Below are 16,049 nucleotides of genomic sequence, written 5' to 3'. Positions count from 1 at the left end.
AGCTGGCTTCAGAGTCTGTGCTCTACCTCTGATGTCTACCTGTGTGATTCTAGCCAGGTTCATGCTCCTGCCTCCTCTAGGAGTAGCTGCCATCATGAATTTAATGTTGTTGTTTGGCTTTGCCTGAAGCATGCGGAAGTTCTGGGGTCATGGACTGAACCCAAGCCACAGCAGTGACAGCACCAAATCCATAACCACAGGGCCGTCAGGGAACTCGATGTAAATTCATGTGTTTAATATTATTATTCATTGGAAAAATAAGTGTCTCTAAAACAACTCACGAACTGGGAGACAATAATTACAAACTGAATATTCCATAAGGGAGTTATATCTAGATATAAAAGACTCTTACAACTCAATAATAAAAAACCAAATAGCCCCCTTTTGTGTGTGTGTGTGTTTTTAGGTCCTGGGCTAGGGGTCAAGTTGGAGCTGCAGCTGCCAGCCTACACCAGAGCCACAGCAATGCCAGACCTGAGCCACATCTGCAACCTATGTCACAGCTTGTGGCCACACCAGATCCTTAACCCACCAAGTGAGGTCAGGGATCGAACCTGCATCCTCATGGATACTAGTCCGGTTATTAACCTGCTGCGCCACAAAGAGAACTCCCAAACAGCCCCATTTAAAAATAAGCAAAGGTGACAACACCAAGTGCTGATGAAGATGTGGAGCAGTAGGAACTCTCATTGCTGGTGAGAATCAAAATGGTACAGCCGGTTTGGAAGAAAGTTTCGAAGTTTCTTACTAGCATGCTCTTACCGTATAATCCAGCAATAGCTCTTCCTGAGATGTATCCAAATGAGTTGAAATTTATGTCCACACAAAAACCTGCACACAAGTGATTATAACAGCTTTATTCATAATCACCAAAACTTGGAAGCCACACAGAAGTCCTTCAGAAGGTGAATGAATAAATTGTGGTACATTCAGACAATGGAATATTGTTGCGTGGTAGAAAGAAATGAGCCTCAGAAAGACATGGAGGAAACTTTAATGGACGTTACTAAGTCAAAAGAAGCCAAACTGAAAGACTACATACTGTATGATTCTAGCCACATGATACTCTGGAAAAAGGCAAAACTATGGCGACAATAAAAAGATCATTGGTTATCAAGGGCTAGAGTAGAGGGAGGGATGAATGGGGGAGCGCAGAGGGGTTTTAGGGCAGTGAAGCCATTCTGAATAATACTGTAATGTGGATACATTATACATTCGTTCAAATCTATGGAGTGAATCCTAATGTAAATTATCCACTTTGGATGGCAATGACGTGTCAATATGGGTGCTTCCATTGTAACAAATATACCACTCTGGTTGGGGATATTGATAATGGGGGGGAGGCTGGAGGGTAGGCAGGGCAAGGGGTGCATGGAAACTCTCAGTACTCTCCACTCAAAACTAGTTTTGGTGTTCCCATCGTGACTAGTGGAATGAATCTGACTAGCATCCATGAGGACGCAGATCCCATCCCTGGCCTCGCTCAGTGGGTCAAGGATCCAGCATTGTCATGAGCTGTGGTGTAGGTCACAGATGTGGCTCAGATCCCACGTTGCTGTTGCTGTGGCGTAGGCTGACGGCTACAGCTCTGATTCAACCCCTAGCCTGGGAACCTCCATATGCCAAGAGTGTGGCCCTAAAAAGACAAAAAAAAAAAAAAAAAAACCATTTCTCACCCACTATAGTGCCTCAAATAGAAAACACGGGCGGCAGTCCATGTTGGTGAGCACATGGAGAAATTGGAACCCTTATACATTGTTGATGGCCGTGGAAAATGGTACAGCCACTTTGGAAAACAGTCTGGCAGTTTCTCAAAAAGGCGAACGTAGACTTAACTATATGATCCAGCAATTCTGATCCTAGGTATCGACTAAGGAGAAATAAACATTTGTCCACACGAAGACTTGCATGGGAATGTTTATAGCCGCATTATTTATAGTAGCTTAAAAGTAGAAAAAAAACCTGTTCCCGTTGTGGCTCCGAATCTGAATAGTGTCCATGAGGATGAAGGTTCAATCCCTGCGTGAGCTTTGGTATTTTATGTCTTTGAAAGATTTTGTCCTTTTTTTTTTTTTTTTTTTTTTTTTTTGTCTTTTTGCTATTTCTTGGGCCGCTCCCACGGCATATGGAGGTTCCCAGGCTAGGGGTCGAATCGGAGCTGTAGCCACCGGCCTACGCCACAGCCACAGCAACGCTGGATCCGAGCCGCGTCTGCAACCTACACCACAGCTCACGGCAATGCCGGATCCTTAACCCACTGAGCAAGGCCAGGGATGGAACCCGCAACCTCATGGTTCCTAGTCGGATTCGTTAACCACTGTGCCACGACGGGAACTCCAGATTTTGTCCATTTTTAATCTAAGTTGTCAAATGTACTGGCATAGCATTGTTCAAAATGTTTCCTTATTATCATTTTAGTGTCTATAGAATCAGCATCAGTGTCACTGTTATAATTCTTCATATTAGTTATTTGCATCTTATTTTTTCCCAATCTAGTCTATCTAGAGGATTGTACATTTTAGTGATCTTTTGGTTTTTTTTTTCACTTTTTTCTATTCTTTTTCTGTTTTCTATTTCATTTCATTTTCACTTAAAAAATTCCCTTTTGATGCTTACTTTGGCTTTTATTTGCTCTTACATTTCTTTCTTTCCTTTTTTTTTTTTTTTTTTTTTTGTCTTTTTAGGGTCACACCCATGGCATATGGAAGTTCCCAGGCTAGGAGTTGAATCAGAGCTGCCAGCCTATGCCACAGCCACAGCAATGACAGATCCAAGCTGCATCCTTGACCTACACCGCAGCTGACAGGCAACACCAGATCCTTTAACCCACGGAGTGAGGCCAGGGGTCGAACCCACATACTCGTGGATAATAGGTTCTTAGCCCGCTGAACCACAAAAGGAACTCCAGTTTGCTCTTTCTGGTTTCTTAAAGTAGAAACTGAGGTCATTGATGTGAGACATTTCTTATTTTCTAATATAGGTATTTTAGTGCTGTAAATTTCCCTCTATGTACTGCTTTAGTTTCATTCCATAAATTTGGGTATTTTTTCCCTTTTCATTCAATTCAGAATACCGTCTAGTCTACGGCCATACCACCCTGAACATGCCCGATCTCGTCAGAATAACTTCTAACTTTGCTTTGGAGTTCTTTTTTATGTCACTCATATATTATTTATTTATTTGTTTAGTCTTTTTAGGGCCACACCCGGAGCACATGGGGGTTCCCAGGCTAGGGGTCCAATCGGAGCTGTAGCTGCTGGCCTACGCCAGAGCCACAGCAACTCGGGATCTGAGCCACGCCTGTGACCTACACCACAGCTCCCAGCAACGCCGGATCCTTAACCCACTGAGGAAGGCCAGGGAACCCAGGTTTGACCCCTGGCCTCGCTCAGTGGATTAAGGATCTGGCGTTGCCGGGACCTGTGATGTAGGTCAAAGATGTGGCTCAGATCCCCCATTGCTGTTGCTGTGGCTGTGGTGTAGGCTGGCAGCTGCAGCTCCTATTCAACCCCTAGCCTGGGAACTTCCATATGCCGTGAATGTGTTCCTAAAAAGCCAAAAAAAAAAAAAAAAAGTGAGTTATTTAATTTCCAAGTATTTGGGAATTTTTTCAGGGGTCTTTCTGTTAGTGATTTATAATTTAATTTCATGTGGTCAAAGAACATACTTGAAGTGACTTTAACCTTTTAAATTATAGAGACTTGCTTTACTATGGAGAATATGGTCTTTCTTGGTAAATATTCCATGTGTATGTAGAACTAAGGCATTCCTCTTTTTAGCCACCATAGTTTTGTAATTACTGAACAGCTAATCTCTAGTAATTTGGGGAGGGTGTAGAAATTAGTGCCTGAATCAGAAGATGTCTGTCTGATATCTTCAGGCTCTTCAAGGGCAGTCTCTGTATCCTGTTTACCTTTCCTTTCCCAGCACTGTCCCCGGCCCCAGGTGAACGTTCAGCAGACCCCGCATGAGTGGACGAATGGATGACTCTTAGAAACAGTCCATGTTCTTGTTTCGTTATGTGACAAAACTACGTCTTAGACACCTTTGTGGTTTTGTGTCCCTACAGGACTTTCCACGGTGTGTGGCGCATCGTAGGGACTCGAGCAGCATCGATGGCGTTAAGTGGAACCGAAGAGATAGCTACCAAGGTGCTGCCTCTGACTGGTGGAGATTTAAAGCCACCCTGAAGCAATGACAAGCTACCCTGGCCAAGGTTGGAGAGGCTGTCCTGTCATAAAGCCCCCTAGGTCATGAGGTCACATGCAGCCACCGCTCTCCTTGTGAAAGGGAGGGGCTGTGGGCTGGACTCCCAGACTTAGTCCTGGAGCCCCAGGGAAGGTGCATAGGCTGCCTGCACACTGATACGGTCAGAGGAGGCCCTGGAAGTCGCTGCCATCTGCGAGGCTGGCAGGCGTGGTAAGCCGTTTCACAAGGCCGCCCTCAGTAAAGCACCAGGCAGGTGGAAGTTGCCTCAGGACCCCGGCCGCCTCCGCTGCTCCCCTTGCTACTCAGTGGTCCCCCTTACCCCACTGCTTCTCTCACTCCGGACTCACTCTCTCTCCTCCAGACTTTTGCTCAGAAAAAGCCTGCTAACTTTGCTCACACCAAGTTATAAATGACCAAAAATATCTTACTGTTGAATATACTGTTGGAAATATTCGAAGAAAAAGTGATTCGCTGTAGTCGGAGGGAAGGTGCTGGGGTGCCCCGCAGAGAGAGAGGGTGAACTGCGGCCTTAAAAGGGCCACTGGATTGGGTGACTCGGAGCACACTGGTCACTTTGGTAAAGAGATTTCAGAGGTTTGTGGGGACAGAAGCGGATCGAGGTGGGTTGTGGAGTCGAGGCGGCGGGGGGAGTGCCCATGGGCCTGGGGACACTCTCAAGAAGACTGGTGTGAGGGGCAAGGGCGACAGGGCAGTATCTGGAGAAAGGATACGGGAGGTTGGGGAGTTCCCGTCATGGCGCAGCGGTAATGAACCCAACTAGTAACCATGAAGATGCAGGTTCCATCCCCGGCCTCGCTCAGTGTGTTAAGAATCCTGCGTTGCTGTGGCTGTGGTGTAAGCTGGCAGCTGCAGTTCCGATTGGGCCCCTAGGCTGGGAACCTCCATATGCCACAAGTGCAGCCCTAAAAAAGCAAAAAAAAAAAAAAAAAAAAAAAAAAAGAATAAGAGGTCTCCTGGGGGGGGGGGTAATAGAAGATGTGGGTGATATGTTTAAATACCGAGGGGGAGGAGCCAGAGGAGAAAGAAAGGCTGAATACACAAGCGAAAGAGGGGCCCCCAACACCCAGGTTGGGAGAAGAACAGAGGAATGGAGCCCAGCAAGGGGCTAGGAAAAGAGGAGACCTGTGAGAAGCGGAGAGTGGGCGCTGGGGCAGGAAGGCCAGGAAACTCCGGTCTGATGGTGCCTGTGCTCCCTGCTGAAAGCGAGGAAGGCAGAGGCAGGGTTTAGAGAGAGATTCTGAGTTAGTCCCTGGAGAATGGGGAGCTCCCTTGGGAAACAGAGGCTCACCTGGCCACGCTGAGGTCTGCGTCACCCTGGAGACCTTGACTTTAGAAGGGCGTCAGTTTAGGTGCAGTTCCTCCCCGAAGGTGGGATTCTAGGCAGACAGGGTATCTTTGAGGAGGCTAGGGACTCTCCTCCAGTGTTCCCAAGGGTATTCCAAAAATTCTGCATAACACAGAAACTACTTAGCTGTTGGCAGTTTTTAATCATTTTTTTGTTTACTGTTATAATTAACCACCTACATAGGCTGTGGGTGTGGCCCTAAAAAGACAAAACGCAATAATAATAATTAGCTGCCTACACCCGGGGTCATTTTCACCATATGTTCAATAGATCTGTACCTCTCCCCTTAATCTTCTTCCAGCCCATCCTGCCTTCCCCATCCTGATGCCCCGGGACCTACCTTTCCATCTCTGAGGACACTGAAACCAGCTTTTGTTTGGGGCTTTGAGGTCTTGGGAGAAACTCCTGAGTACTTTGCAAGCTCCTAGTGCTAGCCCGCTGCATCCCCCGTTTAGCCTCCCGTTGTGACCAGCAGGCTCTTCCCTGGATGAACCCTGTGGGTGGAGGTCCTGCTTCCCCCCCAGCTGCCTCTAGCCCATTGCCGTCCCTGCGAGCCGCAGGGTAAAGGACCACCAGGAGCCTGGGTCCACGTGATCACTGACTTGCCCACCTCTTCTTCTTAGACTGAAAATGGTGTTCAGTCTACGCGGCCAGAGAGAGAGGTAAGTTTTTGTTTTTTGTCTTTTTAGGGCCGCACCCATGACACATGGGGGTTCCCAGGCTAGGGGTCGAATCAGAGCTGTAGCTGCTGGCCTACACCACAGCCACAGCAACTCGGGATCCGAGCCGAGTTTGCAACCTGCACCACAGCTCACCGCAACGCCGGATCCTTAACCCACTGATCGAGGGCAGGGATCGAAGCCCCATCTGCATGAACGCTCGTCAGTTTCGTTTCCACTGAGCCACGACAGGAACTCCGAGAGAGATAGAGAGAGGCTGAGAGAGAGAGAGAGGGAGAGAGAGAGAGAGAAGTTTAAGTGGGCCCCGTTACCATGCCCCAAAGACCAGGAGAGGGGAACCCCACTTGGACCCATGAAGAAGGGAAAAATAGGGCTCTGTACACCTCTTTTCCTGATTGTTATTGTGTCTCTGTGCCTCATAGTGGAGGGCCTGATACCGACAGTTGGGACACTCTGTGTGTGTGTGTGTGTGTGTGTGTGTGTGTGTGTGTGTGTGTGTGTGTGTGTGTGTGTGCGTGTGCATGCAGGCAGTGCCAAGATGCTGTTTGTCTCAAGGGCGGGTCCTGGAAGAGGAGGATGGGCAAGGGGATGTTATTTCTGATCCAGGTTGTGGAATCTTTCAGTCCAGAGTAGGGAGGGCCCTGCAGGGCTGTGGGGAGAGGAGCGGATCCAGCGCTCGAATGAGCAACTATCCACGCCCAGCCGAGGCCAAGTCCCTGCCTCCTGGCTGGAGAGGCAAGAGGGACCCTGTGTAGTCATGTAAGGAGGCAAGGACAAGGGAGGGGCCAGGGTTTCGGGGGGGCTCCAGGCTCCACGCCTGGCTTTCTAAAGAGGCAGAGGCACAGATGAATGCTGGCCAGTTAGCAGGAAGCCCAGGCTGAGCCCTGTTACAGCTGATGGATTTATTCATCCACAGACATTTCTTGGACACGCCCTGGTGGAGTAGGTCCTGGGACTAGGATGGGGGAGGCAAACTAGCTCCCACTGGTGAGGGCGCAAGAGACCCCAGCCTCACGCTCAGCTCTGCCTTCCTTCCAGGCTCTACCAGTTCCTGTGTGGAGTACAAATCTTCATTCTTGCAGGTAAGGGCCTGCGTGCTGGGGTGACTTGGGGATGATGGCAGGGAATGGGTTCTCATCTCAGAGCCACCCCAGTGCCCAGCTCCTCGTCGGGATTCCCAGAGGCCCCTCCCGGGACAGCGGTGGACCAGGTTTCCCAGGGCTGGCCACACTGCTCAGAGCCAAGGCTGGCTTTCTTCTTCCCTTTCTTCCCTCGGCACCTCCAGAGTGAAGCTGGGGTTGAAGCCCATGTCTCACTCTAACACCCGTGCATCCCCCCAAAAAACCCACACACCAACCAAAACCCCATACAACCAAGTAGTGTCCTGCAGTAGTCAGCTTCACAGTTTTCTTCGTAGACATTTTAAAATCTGTCCCCTCATTGCATATTTAAATAGTTTAAAAGAATATAATTTCTGGCATATTGTAAGTACTGGCATTTTAAACTAATTGCGTCCCTCTTTCAAATGTTTTAACTCGTCTTTCTTCATCTACCTGCAGGGGTGCTGTACTACTATTTTCAGGGGTCTGTGGGGAACACAGCCCCTGACCACGGAATTGTTGGCGAATCATCCCAGGTAGGGACCTCCGTCGGGGTCTAGGGCTGGGCCATCTCCGTGGAGCACAAGGAGAGCTCATACCCGACCTCAAATGGTCAGGCTCCTGCGGGTGTGTGGGTGTGAACGTCCCTGTGTTTCTGGCAAAGCATGAAACAGAGGCCTCCCCGCTCCTGCCTCACAGGCTGGTTGTGTGGTCCCCTCAGGGCTATGTAGCCATAAGCTCACCTCAGGGTTCCATGGCAGTGACCTAGACAAACCTACGGGAACGAATGATCCCTAATGCATGTGAGTCGCCCCGGAATAGGGTTCTGTACTCATGTGTGAATGCGGTGGTGGGAAGCAGGACACCTGCCTGGGGCTACAAACCCTCTTGGGTGTCCTGGGTCCGAGAACCTGTGCAGAAGCCCCTACTGCCAGCCCTCTGTCAGGAACATAAAAATGGATGCTGGATGCCCACTGAGGGCCACTTGCTGGATTAGGTCGTCTGTTATGCCATTGAAACTTCGAAGCAACCTAGCAGCTTCTCCTTTATAGATGAGGAAACTTCAGCTCCCAGAGGGACTAGACCCAGGCTGCCCATGGTGACAGGACCACCTGCCTGGTCTCTGGAGGCCTCCTGCTCTCCATCTAGAGCTGTTGGGAAAAGGGGATTTTCATGGGGACAAGCTTATCTGTGACCCAGCAGCACTGAGAAGTATGTGCTGCGTGTCTCAGGAGTGACTATTCAGAGATTGGAGAGGCCCTAAGAAGGCCCATGTTGGCAGGTGCCTTGGAGACCAGGGAGCCCAAATCTGCTTCCTTTGTTCTTTTTTTTTTTTTTTTTTTTTTTTTTAATTAACCAAATTTCCATTTTAAAAAGTTTTCATGGAGTTCCCATCATAGCTCAGTGGAAATGAATCTGACTATCTAACTAGCATCCATGAGGACTCAGGTTCCATCCCTGGCCTTGCTCCGTGGGTTAAGGGTCCGGTGTTGCCATGAGCTGTGGTGTAGGTCGCAGACGCTGCTCAGATCCTGCATTGCTGTGGCTGTGGTGTAGGCTGGCATCTGTAGCTCCAATTCAACCCCTAGCCTCGGAACCTCCATATGCCGCAGGTGTGGCCCTAAAAAGACCAAGAAAAGAAAAGTTTTCTTGTCATCAAAGATATGTGTATACAGGAGTTCCTGCTGTGGCAGTGCGGGTTGGATCCCCGACCTACAGATCTGGCGTAGGTCGCATCTATGGCTCAGATTCGATCCCTGGCCTGGGAACTCCCATATGCTACGGGTGTAGCCATTAAAAAAAAAAAAAAAAAAAAAAAAAAAGATGCGTGTTATACGTAGTTTGATGAGTCAGACTTGAAACAGAAAACAGCTGCCTTTTGCCCAACCCTTCTCACCCCCAATTCCCACAACCCGGGGTAGCAATCTTTCCAGCTGCCAATTTTCTAGCCAAACCCTTTGATTTTGCCTCTATGGTTCTTAATAGAAAGCTTAGCCTGCTTTGTCTTGATTTTTCAAATTCAAACATTATGCAATGAATTCCTGCACTGAAAGATGAGGATTTAGCTCTTACAACAAGTACACACTTTCTGCCACTTCCAACACACATTTCATCTCTCTCTAGCCTTCCCTTAGAGTTATACCCTAGTTTTTGGCATTGTAAATATTTTAATCTGAGTAATGACATCTTCAATTTTTAAAAAATTTTAAGTATCGGAGTTCCTGTCGTGGCTCAGTGGTTAACGAATCCGACTAGGAACCATGAGGTTGCAGGTTCGATCCCTGCCCTTGCTCAGTGGGTTAAGGATCTGGCGTTGCCCTGAGCTGTGGTGTAGGTCACAGACATGGCTCGGATCCCGCGTTGCTGTGGCTCTGGTGTAGGCTGGTGGCTACAGCTCCGATGCAACCCCTAGCCTGGGAACCTCCATATGCCGTGGGTGTGGTCCTAGAAAAGACAAAAGTAAAAAAAAAAATTTTTTTAAGGATCATTTTTGCTTTTTTGCTGATTTTTACGTTATTTTGGTTTTTAAGTCCCTCTCCCCTACTCTGGGCTTTTTTTTTTTTTTATTCATTTAAAAAAATTAAAGTATTATTTATAGAGAGGGAAATCCATCCTTTTTAGCATACAGTTCTGTGACTTTTGACAGACATGCACAATTGTATAACTGCTACCACAACCAAAATACAAAACAGTCCCATCACTTCAAAAAATGCCCCCGTGGGAGTTCCGGCCATGGCGCAGTGGCTTGGGTCACTGCAGAAGTGTGGGTTCAATCCTGGCCAGTGCAGTCAGTTAAAGGATCCAATGCTCCCAGGGCCGTGGCTTGAATTCAGTCCCTGGCCTGTGGAACTTCCTGCTGCGTGTGCAGCCATAGAAAAGAAAAAAAAGGAAAAGAAAAGAAAAAAAGAAAAGAAAAAAAAAAAAGGATTTATGTACTACAAACTAAAAAAAAAAAAAAAGATAGTTAAAAAAAAAAATACCCCATACTCACATGTAGCCAACTCTTCCCCCAGTCCCTAGTATCCAGTGAACTGTTTTCTGCTCCTGTGGTTTCCCCTCGCAGGATGGCCTTCTAAATGGGAACATCCAGCATGTACTATTTTCTGTCTGGTTTCATCCACTTACACAGTGCATCTGAGGTTCACCCACTGTATGTAGCGGTAGTGTGTTCCTTCTGATGGCTGAGTAATTGTCCACTGTGTGCCTGGACTATGGTTTGTCCATTCACCTGTTAAGAGACATTTGGACTGTGTCTAGTTTTTGGCAATGACAGATAAAACCAGTATACGCAGGAGTTCTCTTGTGGCACAGCCGTTTAAGGATCTGGCATTGTCACTGCAGCGACTTGGGGGTCAGTCACCACTGAGGTGTAGGTTCCATCCCTGGCCCAGGAACTTCCATATGCTGAAGATGTGGCAAAAAACACAAACGAACCCACTGTAAGTATTCACGTGCAAGTTTTGTGTAAACATAGGCTTTCTTTTTACTTAGGTAAATACCTATGAGCAGGATTGTGGGGTCATGGGGTAAGTGTATACTGAGTTTTGTAGGAAATGCTCAACCTTTTCCAAAATGATGAGTGCCCATTTTGCATTCTCACCAACGATGAACAAGAGCTTCTATTTGTTCCATATGGTTTCCAGCACTTGCCATTTTTTAGTCATCCGAATAGGTTTGTATCGTAATTTTATTTGCAATAAAATTGTAGTATTGAGGGTTCACAGTAATAACGATATAAATAGTATCCCCAGTCATGTGGTGTACTATAATTACTCCTTTGTGTATAATTTTGGTTTTTCCTCTTTTTAAAGTGTTTAGTTTTCTCTGTACCTATAATTAATTCATCCAAATTCTCCACCAAAGAATAAATCTTGCAATACATTTAGACAAATGAGCTGGTTTCTCAATATGTTTTCCTGGAAACATATCTCATGGAGCCCTTCATCCTGCTATTTCCATTTGGTTTGTTTGTTTGTTTGTTTGCTTTTTTAGGGCTGCACCCATGGCTTATGGAAGTTCTCAGGCTGCAGGTTGAATCAAAGCAGCAGCTGCCGGCCTACACCAGAGCCACAGCAACGCCAGATCTGAGCCGCGTCTGAGACCTACACGACAGCTCATGGCAATGCTGGATCCTTAACCCATGGAGCAGGGCTGGGGATCGAACCCTCAATCTCAAGGATACTAGTCCAGTTCATGACCGCTGAGCCACAAGAGGAACTCCCCTGCCGTCTCCATTTGGACAGTTGTCCTTGAGGCCTGCTGCTCAGCTGTCCTGGGACCTCCCCTCTCCGTCATTCTCGGGGGTGCTTCACTTCTTTCATGTGTGGGAGCCCCGTTACTCTCTTTTGGCGGGGCAAAACCTCCAGTTGCTTCCTGCGGGGTAGGAAGTCTTGAGATATGACACATCTGAAAAGGTCTTGATGCATACTTAACGAAGAGTTTAGCTAGGTATAGAATTCTAGCCTAGATATAATTTTCTGATAGATTTTGAAGATGCGCATTATCTTCTGGCTTCAAAGACTGGTGTTGGAAAGGAGTTTCTGTTGTGGCGCAACAGCAATGAATCCAACAAGGAACCATGAGGTTGTGGGTTTGATCCCTGGCCTCGCTCAGTGGGTTAAGGATCTGGTGCTGCTGTGAGCTCTGGTGTAGTTCGTAGATCCCGCTCAGATCCCGAACTGCTGTGGCTGTGGTGTAGGCCAGCAGCTGTAGCTCTGACTGGACCCCTAGCCTGGGAACCTCCATATGCCGTGGGTGCAGCCCTAAAAAAAGGCAAAAAAAAAAAAAAAAAAAGATTGGTGTTGAAAAGTCTGATAAAAGTTGAATTCCTAAAGTAGACTTTTTTCTTTGTCATCTCTGGAAGTTTTTAGGTTCTCTTCATCCTCAGTGTTTTGCAATTTATTGATGACATACCTGGGGTAGGTCTCCTTCATCCACTGTCCTGGATACTTGGCGATTCTCTTCTGGAAACTCACATCCCTCATCTTTGGGAAGCTGTCTTGATAAACAAATACTACCTTTATTTGGTATCTCTCTCCCTGCCACCCCCGAGTGTAGGCTCTGTTCCCTCTCTCAGAAAGCTCTAGGATTTAGCTGTTGGAGCTCCTGATCTCTCTGTTCTTTCCGGGAAATATTTTTTCAACTTTATCATTGACATTTTGGATTTTTAACTTCCATATCTTTGTATCTTTGTTGTTGTTGTTTTCTTTTTAGGGCTGCGCCCGAGGCACATGAAGATTCCCAGGCTAGGGGTCAAATTGGAGCCACAGCTGCCGGCCTATGTCATAGCCACAGCAACTCGGGATCTGACCCATGTCTGCAACCTACACCGTAGCTCACGGATCCTTAACTCACTGAGCAAGGCCAGGAATCCAACCTCATGGATCCTTGTTGGGTTTGTTAACCTCTGAGCCACATCGGGAACGCCCTATTTTTTAGTTGTTTTTGAAGTATTAGAGATTGATGTTTGAACATTTCTATTTTACTTTACTTTGCTTTATTTAATTGATTTATTTATTTTGGTCACACCAGCGGCATGCAGAAGTCCCTGGGCCAGGGTCCAAACCTGCGCCAGTGCAGTAACCAGAGCTACTGCAGTGACAAGGCTGGATGTTTAACTCGCTGAGCCACATGGGAACTCCTGAACATCTCTATTTTAGAGCCTCTTTTTGTTTTGTGAATGCGAAGTTTTATCTTTTTGTGTGTTGGAGCCCTTAAGATGTCACCTCCGCCTTCTCTGTCCTTGTCGTGCAGCCCATAGGGGAGACCTTAAGGCCCGTGTGGGGGCGGATGGATAAGTGCTACCCTGTGACTGCTCAGGTGGGTACGGGCTGGGCCCTCCCCCGGAGTGGGGGCTGTCCTGGGCACCCGTGGTTGGCCTTGGTAAGAGGATGGGCCAGGCAGGGAAGGACTCCCAGACCCTCATAGATTTACGTCACTTCTGTCGCCCTCTGTAGAGACGCAGAGTCAAGCGTGGGAAGAAGCAAGGCTTCGAGGTAAGTGAGGCCTGTCCTGGAAGGCCCAGGCCGGGCTCTCCCCTGTCAGACTCAGCTCACGGCACCTCGAGTCCCAGGGAGAGTGGCAGGGCGCCTCCAGGAGACTCACAGCCCTACTGCAGCTCGAGCTGAGAAAGGAGGGACTTCTTTGGAAAAACAAAGACCTACACACAGTCCAAGCGTGGGGAACAGGGAAATGACCAGGGGATCAGAGGGCCTTTCTGCCCATATTCTCCCCTCTCGACCCTCCCAGCAGGCCATGACCCCTGCGGCAGCGGGAGGACTGAATGATGCTGCCCCCAAGGAGGAGACTGGCATTTTGGCCCAGGCCGAGGGGGAGGAAGCCGCCAGCCCCATTCCTGCTGGGAAGGAGGTGGCCGAGGAGGTGGCGGTGGCAGGGACCTCAGGCTGGGAGGTAAGGCAGCCTGGTCCCAGCAGGGGCCCTACTGAGAAGGCCCAGGGTGCTGTGGGGTGAATGGGGAGGCTCTGGGGAAGGAAGGCGGTGCTGGGGGTGACGGCTCTGTGTGGAGCCGAGGGGAGCAGACATGGTGAGCAGAAGGGGATCTGAATCTGGCCTCCCCTGACTTCTTGTGAAGTGAGGCCTCAGTCTCCCCATCTGCACAGTGTAGACCCTGCCTCACCCCCACTGTGCCCATTCTTCCTTCCTAGGAAAATAAAAAGGTCCCAAAGGAGACTGCTGCCTACACCTCTGGTAAGACAGCTGACCCCGTCCTGCGGCAGCAGGACGGCTTTCCTCCCTATCACAGTGACCCTGCAGAGGTCACAGAAGGCCGAGCTCCTCCCAGACCCTCTGGCCTTGGGAGGGGAGGGGAGAAACCCGGGTAGCCAGATGATGCCCTGTCTTTCCTGAAGGAGCCCCCATGCTGCTTCCTTCCTGGGTTGGCAGGGCCTCAGGCCATTCCCCTTGGGCTGGAGGAATACCTAGCCTGTTAGCCATGCTGCCCTGCTCCGGTGGCCCCAGAGGGGGCCCTGGCCCTGGGGAAGGTTCCTCCAGGAAGGGGCCCAAAAGGCATGCCTGCTTTGGCTTTTTAGAGGCTTCTGAGGTGGATGTCAAGGAGGAAAGGCCTGGAGGCTGGGTCCCCCAGCTCCTGAGGACGCTCTGGCCAGGCTGGTTCCCAGCCTCTGAGATCCCCAAGACTCAGGACCATGAATGACGATGCATCCAATAAATCCACAGTTGCTGCCTCTGCAAGCCTGGTTGCCTCCTTTCAGGACCTCGAGCTTCCCCAAACCCAGGTGGCTCCATCCACACTCCCTGTCCCCATAAGCTGCAGGAACACCCCCTCCTGCCACTAAGCCCTGACATCACAGTGGATAGGCTGGAGGCTGACAGGGGCCCTGACTGGCCTTTTGACTCAATGCCAAGGGACAGACCACGTTCCCTGAGTGCTGGGAGCTGGGGCCCTCTCCATCATGAAGGCGGAAGCGGCCTGGTTGAGAGGGTGCTTCTGGCCTGAGTGTCTGTGGTCCCCAAGCTGTTAACCTAAATGTACGACGGGGTCCGCCTAAGACGCAGGTAAGCAGCCATTAGAAGCCCTTGGGCGGCATCTGGGAGTTCCTGTCCTGGCTCAGTGGTTAACGAACCCAACTAGCATCCATGAGGACACGGGTTCGATCCCTGGCCTCACCCAGTGGGTTGGGGATCCTGCGTTGCCATGAGCTGTGGTATAGGTTGCATGTGTGGCTTGGATCCTGCCTTGCTGTGGCTGTGGTGTAGGCCAGTGGCTACAGCTCCGATTTGACCCCTAGCCTGGGAACCTCCATATGCCGGAGGTGCGGCCCTAAAAAGATAAAAAAAAAATATTTTTAAATAAAGAAATTAAAAAAAAAAATAAAAAGAAGCCCTTGGATTGTACCTGTGTGTGCTCAGTCTGGAGCCAGTCACCTGTGGAGGTGGGCACAGGTGGAGGACAGCAGTCCCTGCCCTTAGCTGGGGTTCCAGCCTAATAAGGTCGCAGCCCCAGAGTCAGAGCAGGAAGATGGGACCCAGAAGCCACCTGATGCAAATTTCTCATTGGGTGAAGGAGAACTAGAAGCCCAAGGTCACCCAGTGTCATAGCAAAGCAAGGACTTTTGAGCCAGGGTGTCCTCCTCCTGGCTCCCTGCATGGCTTCCTCCTGCTCTGGCCACCCCATCTGTGGCTCAATGTCACATGAGCCCATGGTTGACCCCTACCTCTAGGGCATGCCTGTGCCCACAGAGGCTTATTCCTGCCCCTACCAAGCCTCATGAGAGTCTGGCCTGACCTGGCTCTTCAGAGGATGGAGCCCCAGGTTGGCGTGTCCTGCTCCCACTCCAGCGTGGCCACGAGTGGCAACTCCTACTAGGCAGGGGCTAGGACATGAGCATCTCTCAGGGAAAGGGGGCCCTTCGTATCTTGGGGGACCAAGAGGCCCAGGGAGGTGGCTCACTCCTGAGCCACCATCAGGCTTCACAGCAGAGAGCTCTGGCACCTGCAGATGGAGCCCTGGGTGGTGACCCAGCGTATGGCTTCCAAGGCATCCCTGAGCTCCCACCTTTCAGGGATGGTGCTGCCTGAGCTGCTGGTCTGTGCTGCAAGCTGGGTGTGGTGGGGCCTGGAATGTGGGCATCCAGGCTGAGTGGGGCTCTTCCCATCCCCATGGCGGCCTGACATCTCTTACTGGCCTATTCTGGCTCCTCCCAGGAGAAGCCAAGA

General features: G+C 49.6%; 1 protein-coding gene and 1 long non-coding RNA gene across 4 annotated transcripts; one reads left to right on the top strand and one right to left on the bottom strand.

Moving 5' to 3' along the window:
• Nucleotides 1–2,960: 2,960 nt before the first annotated feature.
• Nucleotides 2,961–12,358, bottom strand: LOC110260623 (uncharacterized). Its single transcript, XR_014802949.1, has 5 exons — nucleotides 12,270–12,358; nucleotides 10,482–10,584; nucleotides 6,391–6,511; nucleotides 5,519–5,677; nucleotides 2,961–5,423 (listed from the first exon to the last, which is right to left on the bottom strand). It is a non-coding gene; the product is annotated as an uncharacterized LOC110260623 (long non-coding RNA).
• Nucleotides 4,266–14,564, top strand: LOC110260835 (uncharacterized). 3 transcript variants are annotated; one of them, XM_084955161.1, is made up of 10 exons: nucleotides 4,315–4,419; nucleotides 4,571–4,803; nucleotides 6,199–6,237; nucleotides 7,294–7,337; nucleotides 7,815–7,891; nucleotides 13,110–13,175; nucleotides 13,313–13,351; nucleotides 13,605–13,766; nucleotides 14,021–14,063; nucleotides 14,405–14,564. In XM_084955161.1, exons 3-10 carry the CDS (start codon nucleotides 6,206–6,208, stop codon nucleotides 14,524–14,526), a joined length of 585 nt encoding a protein of 194 aa, XP_084811287.1. In that variant the 5' UTR covers nucleotides 4,315–4,419; nucleotides 4,571–4,803; nucleotides 6,199–6,205; the 3' UTR covers nucleotides 14,527–14,564. The 3 variants fall into 3 exon arrangements, with proteins under 3 accessions (XP_084811285.1, XP_084811287.1, XP_084811286.1); XM_084955159.1 differs by having other exon boundaries at nucleotides 4,266–4,803; XM_084955160.1 differs by lacking the exon at nucleotides 4,571–4,803.
• The last annotated feature ends 1,485 nt before the right edge of the window (nucleotides 14,565–16,049 follow it).

This window comes from Sus scrofa, chromosome 5 (genome assembly GCF_054392235.1).
Source record: "Sus scrofa isolate SSC_HxYL_T2T_F1_AM1 chromosome 5, Sscrofa_HxYL_maternal_Yorkshire_Landrace_v2.0, whole genome shotgun sequence".
NCBI lineage: Eukaryota > Metazoa > Chordata > Mammalia > Artiodactyla > Suidae > Sus > Sus scrofa.
Note: the sequence above shows the minus strand (reverse complement) of the source record. Positions and strands in the feature narration are given on the sequence as shown.

Excerpts from the sequence above, each read along its gene's own strand:
- LOC110260835 (XM_084955159.1), top strand. The coding sequence starts at position 6,206 with ATGGTGTTCAGTCTACGCGGCCAGAGAGAGAG. Across the intron at positions 7,892-13,109 it reads TTGTTGGCGAATCATCCCAG|CCCATAGGGGAGACCTTAAG; the intron begins GTAGGGACCTCC and ends CTTGTCGTGCAG. Across the intron at positions 13,767-14,020 it reads CAGGGACCTCAGGCTGGGAG|GAAAATAAAAAGGTCCCAAA; the intron begins GTAAGGCAGCCT and ends CTTCCTTCCTAG.